Source organism: Orycteropus afer, unplaced genomic scaffold, assembly GCF_000298275.1.
Source record: "Orycteropus afer afer isolate SDZICR_OR568_19922 unplaced genomic scaffold, OryAfe1.0 scaffold00405, whole genome shotgun sequence".
Lineage (NCBI taxonomy): Eukaryota > Metazoa > Chordata > Mammalia > Tubulidentata > Orycteropodidae > Orycteropus > Orycteropus afer.
The window spans coordinates 931107-933915 of record NW_006921992.1 but is presented as its reverse complement, the minus strand read 5'-3'; the positions used below and the strand labels follow the sequence as shown (position 1 = coordinate 933915).

At 64.3% G+C, this 2809-nt stretch overlaps 1 protein-coding gene across 1 annotated transcript in view; it reads right to left on the bottom strand.

Annotated features, from left to right (window-relative positions):
* Positions 1-2300: 2300 nt before the first annotated feature.
* The window catches only part of EVI5L (ecotropic viral integration site 5 like), a 14885-nt gene continuing 14376 nt past the window's right edge, over positions 2301-2809 (bottom strand). Inside the window, exons 13-14 of the mRNA XM_007953710.1 lie at positions 2698-2793; positions 2301-2579 (exon numbers count right to left, since the gene is read on the bottom strand). Of these exons, the coding sequence (XP_007951901.1) occupies positions 2301-2579; positions 2698-2793 (375 nt within the window). The remainder of the gene's footprint in view (positions 2580-2697; positions 2794-2809) is intronic.

The following is a 2809-nucleotide window of genomic DNA, read 5'->3' as shown; positions in this document are numbered from 1 at the left end:
GGTCCACCATGGGCACCCCTGCTGGCACAGCCTCCAGCCTCACGGCAACACGCAAGCCACCACAGGGCTTTTTACTCAGGGCTGATGGGTAAAAATGTACAAGCAGGCCCTATGGTGGACCCTAAGCCCTGTCTCTCCCTGGACCCAGTCCCCATCGTCTGCCCTGTGACCAGGTTTCTGTCAGGCACAGACGACCAAGTCCGGCCTTTCCTCCCCTCAGACAGGGCCACCTCCTAGCCTGAGGTCCAAAAAGAAAGTGATCTTGTTCCAGGTGGCCACTGCCACCTGCACTCCTGAGGACCAGCTGGGGCCCAGCATACTCTCAAGCTTCTGCCCCCGCTGTCCCCCATACTCCACGGGGGACTCCACCGAGACCTCTGCTTCTCTAGCACCCCTCCCCCAGGAGGAGTCCCCCCACTTACTGTCGCATCTTGGCCACCAGCTTCCTCACTGACCCCAGCTGTGCTCTGAGGGAGGCCCCACCTACGCCCTCCGTTGGCTCCCCATGACCCTGAAAGTGTCAACTGTTGCTCCTGGCTTGAAGAGTCCCTTTGGGTCCGGCCCTGCCCACTCTCTCCTGTCCTTTCACAGGCTTCTTGCTGGGCCCTGTCATGTCTCACCCTAAGCTTCTGCACTGTCTCCTCGAGGAAGCCATCTCGCATCGTCTGCACACTTGTCAGACACTTACCACATTGTAGTGGCAGGCCTGGTACCCCCACCTGGTACGTCTCTTCCATCTCTCCTGGAGGACACCTACGTTGTGTCACCTCGGTGGGAAATCACGACTCTCCCCCGAGTCCTATCTCCAAAACTACCCTTCCAAAAAATGCTGTTTCATTTCTGAGTTGGACACTGGTGCCCACTGTGACCAGTCTTCCTCAACACCAACCCTCTCTTCCAGCCAACACCTTTGCTCACACGCAGCTAATACCCTTCTTTCTCATCCTCCCTTCCCAGCAGACTTTGTGGCCCTTTGCTGGGACTCACCTAACCATGGCACTGCAAGGGTACCCCGCTCTCCCCTTTCTCAACCAGACCCTGAGGGCCCTCCACTGCTGTGGGCTCCTCATCTCCAGGCCTGCCCCATTTGCTGCCCCTCATCCACGACCGTGTAAATACTTTATTTCCATCTTTCCCGCCTGGGCAACATGTGGAGTGTGAACAGGCAGTGTGCAAAATGGTGGTGAGCAGTGTCCCCAGGCTTTAACACTGAGGAGTGGGCAACTGGGAAGGGGGCACTGAGCATGGGTCCCTACACCAGAAGCGCCAGGGAGATTGCTTGTGACGCGACCCGAGGCCCCAGGAGCACCAAGGGTCAGCCTCGAGGGTCACGAGGCCCGCGGTGGCGGGGTCTGGGGGCATCGTTGGACTTTGGCACCGTTCTCAGCTCTGGCTCAGCAGAGACCACGGGACCACCGCGAGGCGGCGCGGGGGAGGTGGCTCCCCTGGGAAGCCTCACCTGGGGCCTGGCCTTGGCCCAAGGCTGAGGGGAAGGCTGGGGGCAAAGGGGAGAAAAGGGAGTGGAGATGAGCAGCCCCCGGAAGGGCTAAGCCTGACAAGGCTCTCCGCCATCTCTGACAAATAACGGGGTGATGGGCGTGTTTCAGAGGAAGGGGTGGGCGAGGGGAGGGGCTTCTTCACTTCCGCTCAGGTTCTCTGACCCTCCCCCCGCCCACCCCCAGGGACAGACACTGCCCAGGCCTGGCCTGGCTCCCCTGGCCGCTCACACTCCAGGTGGTCCTGCACACTGTAAGGGGGACTTTGGTTTCTGCTGCGGGGGCCACAACACCTGCACCAGGCAGGAAAGTCCAGCCCGGTCCTCTGTCCCCAGCAGCCAGGGGCTGGTCAAGGATCCCTGTGTCCCGAGGGGCACTGGTGGTGGTGAGCAGCATCCAGCCCTGAGGCGCCCCTCCTGCCTCGGGTCCCTCCAGCTCGTGGGTCCTTCCTGGCAGGGCCACCCTCGTCCTAAAAGGAGGCCTGCTCGGGGAAAGGAGCTTCCGGCTGTCCATTCCTGGGACCTCTGGGGCCCTCCCAGCCTTCGCTGGTGACTGGCCCAACCCTGCCGGGACGCAGGAGGTCCCTGAGGGATGCGGACCAAGACGGGTAACACTGCTGGGGAGGAGGGCCTGCCCAGAGATCCCCAGGACCCTGCCGGGCGCGGCCCGCCCTCTGCGCCCCGCCGCGCCAGGCCCCAGGTGTGGGCATGGCTCAGGACCGCGGGCTGGAGGCTTGGGCAGCGCGGGCCCTGGCGCCCCCCGGCGGCGACACGCCTCTGGTTCCGGGCGGGCGGGGGCGCGCCCTCAGTTGTCCAGGCCCTGGCTATAGGGCGTGGCCAGCTCGTCAGCGTCGCTGTCTGAGCTGCCCTCGCTGTCCTTGGCCGGCCGCTCCAGATGGCGAAAGAAGCGTGCGTCGCGCGGGGACAGCGGGTAGAGCGCGTCCTGCAGTGCCGCGCCCACGCCCACGCCGAGCAGCTCCTCGTCCGAGGATGGCAGCGAGTCCTCATCCAGGTGCCGCGCCAGGCTGAGTCCATCGAAGGCCAGTGGGTCCTCGAAGGGCGGCGGGCCCTTCAGCAGCCGCACCTGGGCGAGGGACGCGCGCGCTTGAGCCGTGGACGGACCCATGGAGGCCGAGGCCACCTAGGACTTGCCTGAGGCCCAGTCGCCCTGCGGCAGCGCCGAGTGACCGTCCCACGCTCACCTCGGCCTTCAGCTCCTCTATCTGGTCCTTAAGCTCGCGGATGTACTGCGACGAGTCTGAGTGATTCAGCTGGCCCTGGATACGGCCCTCCTCCCTCTGCAGGCAGCCGGGT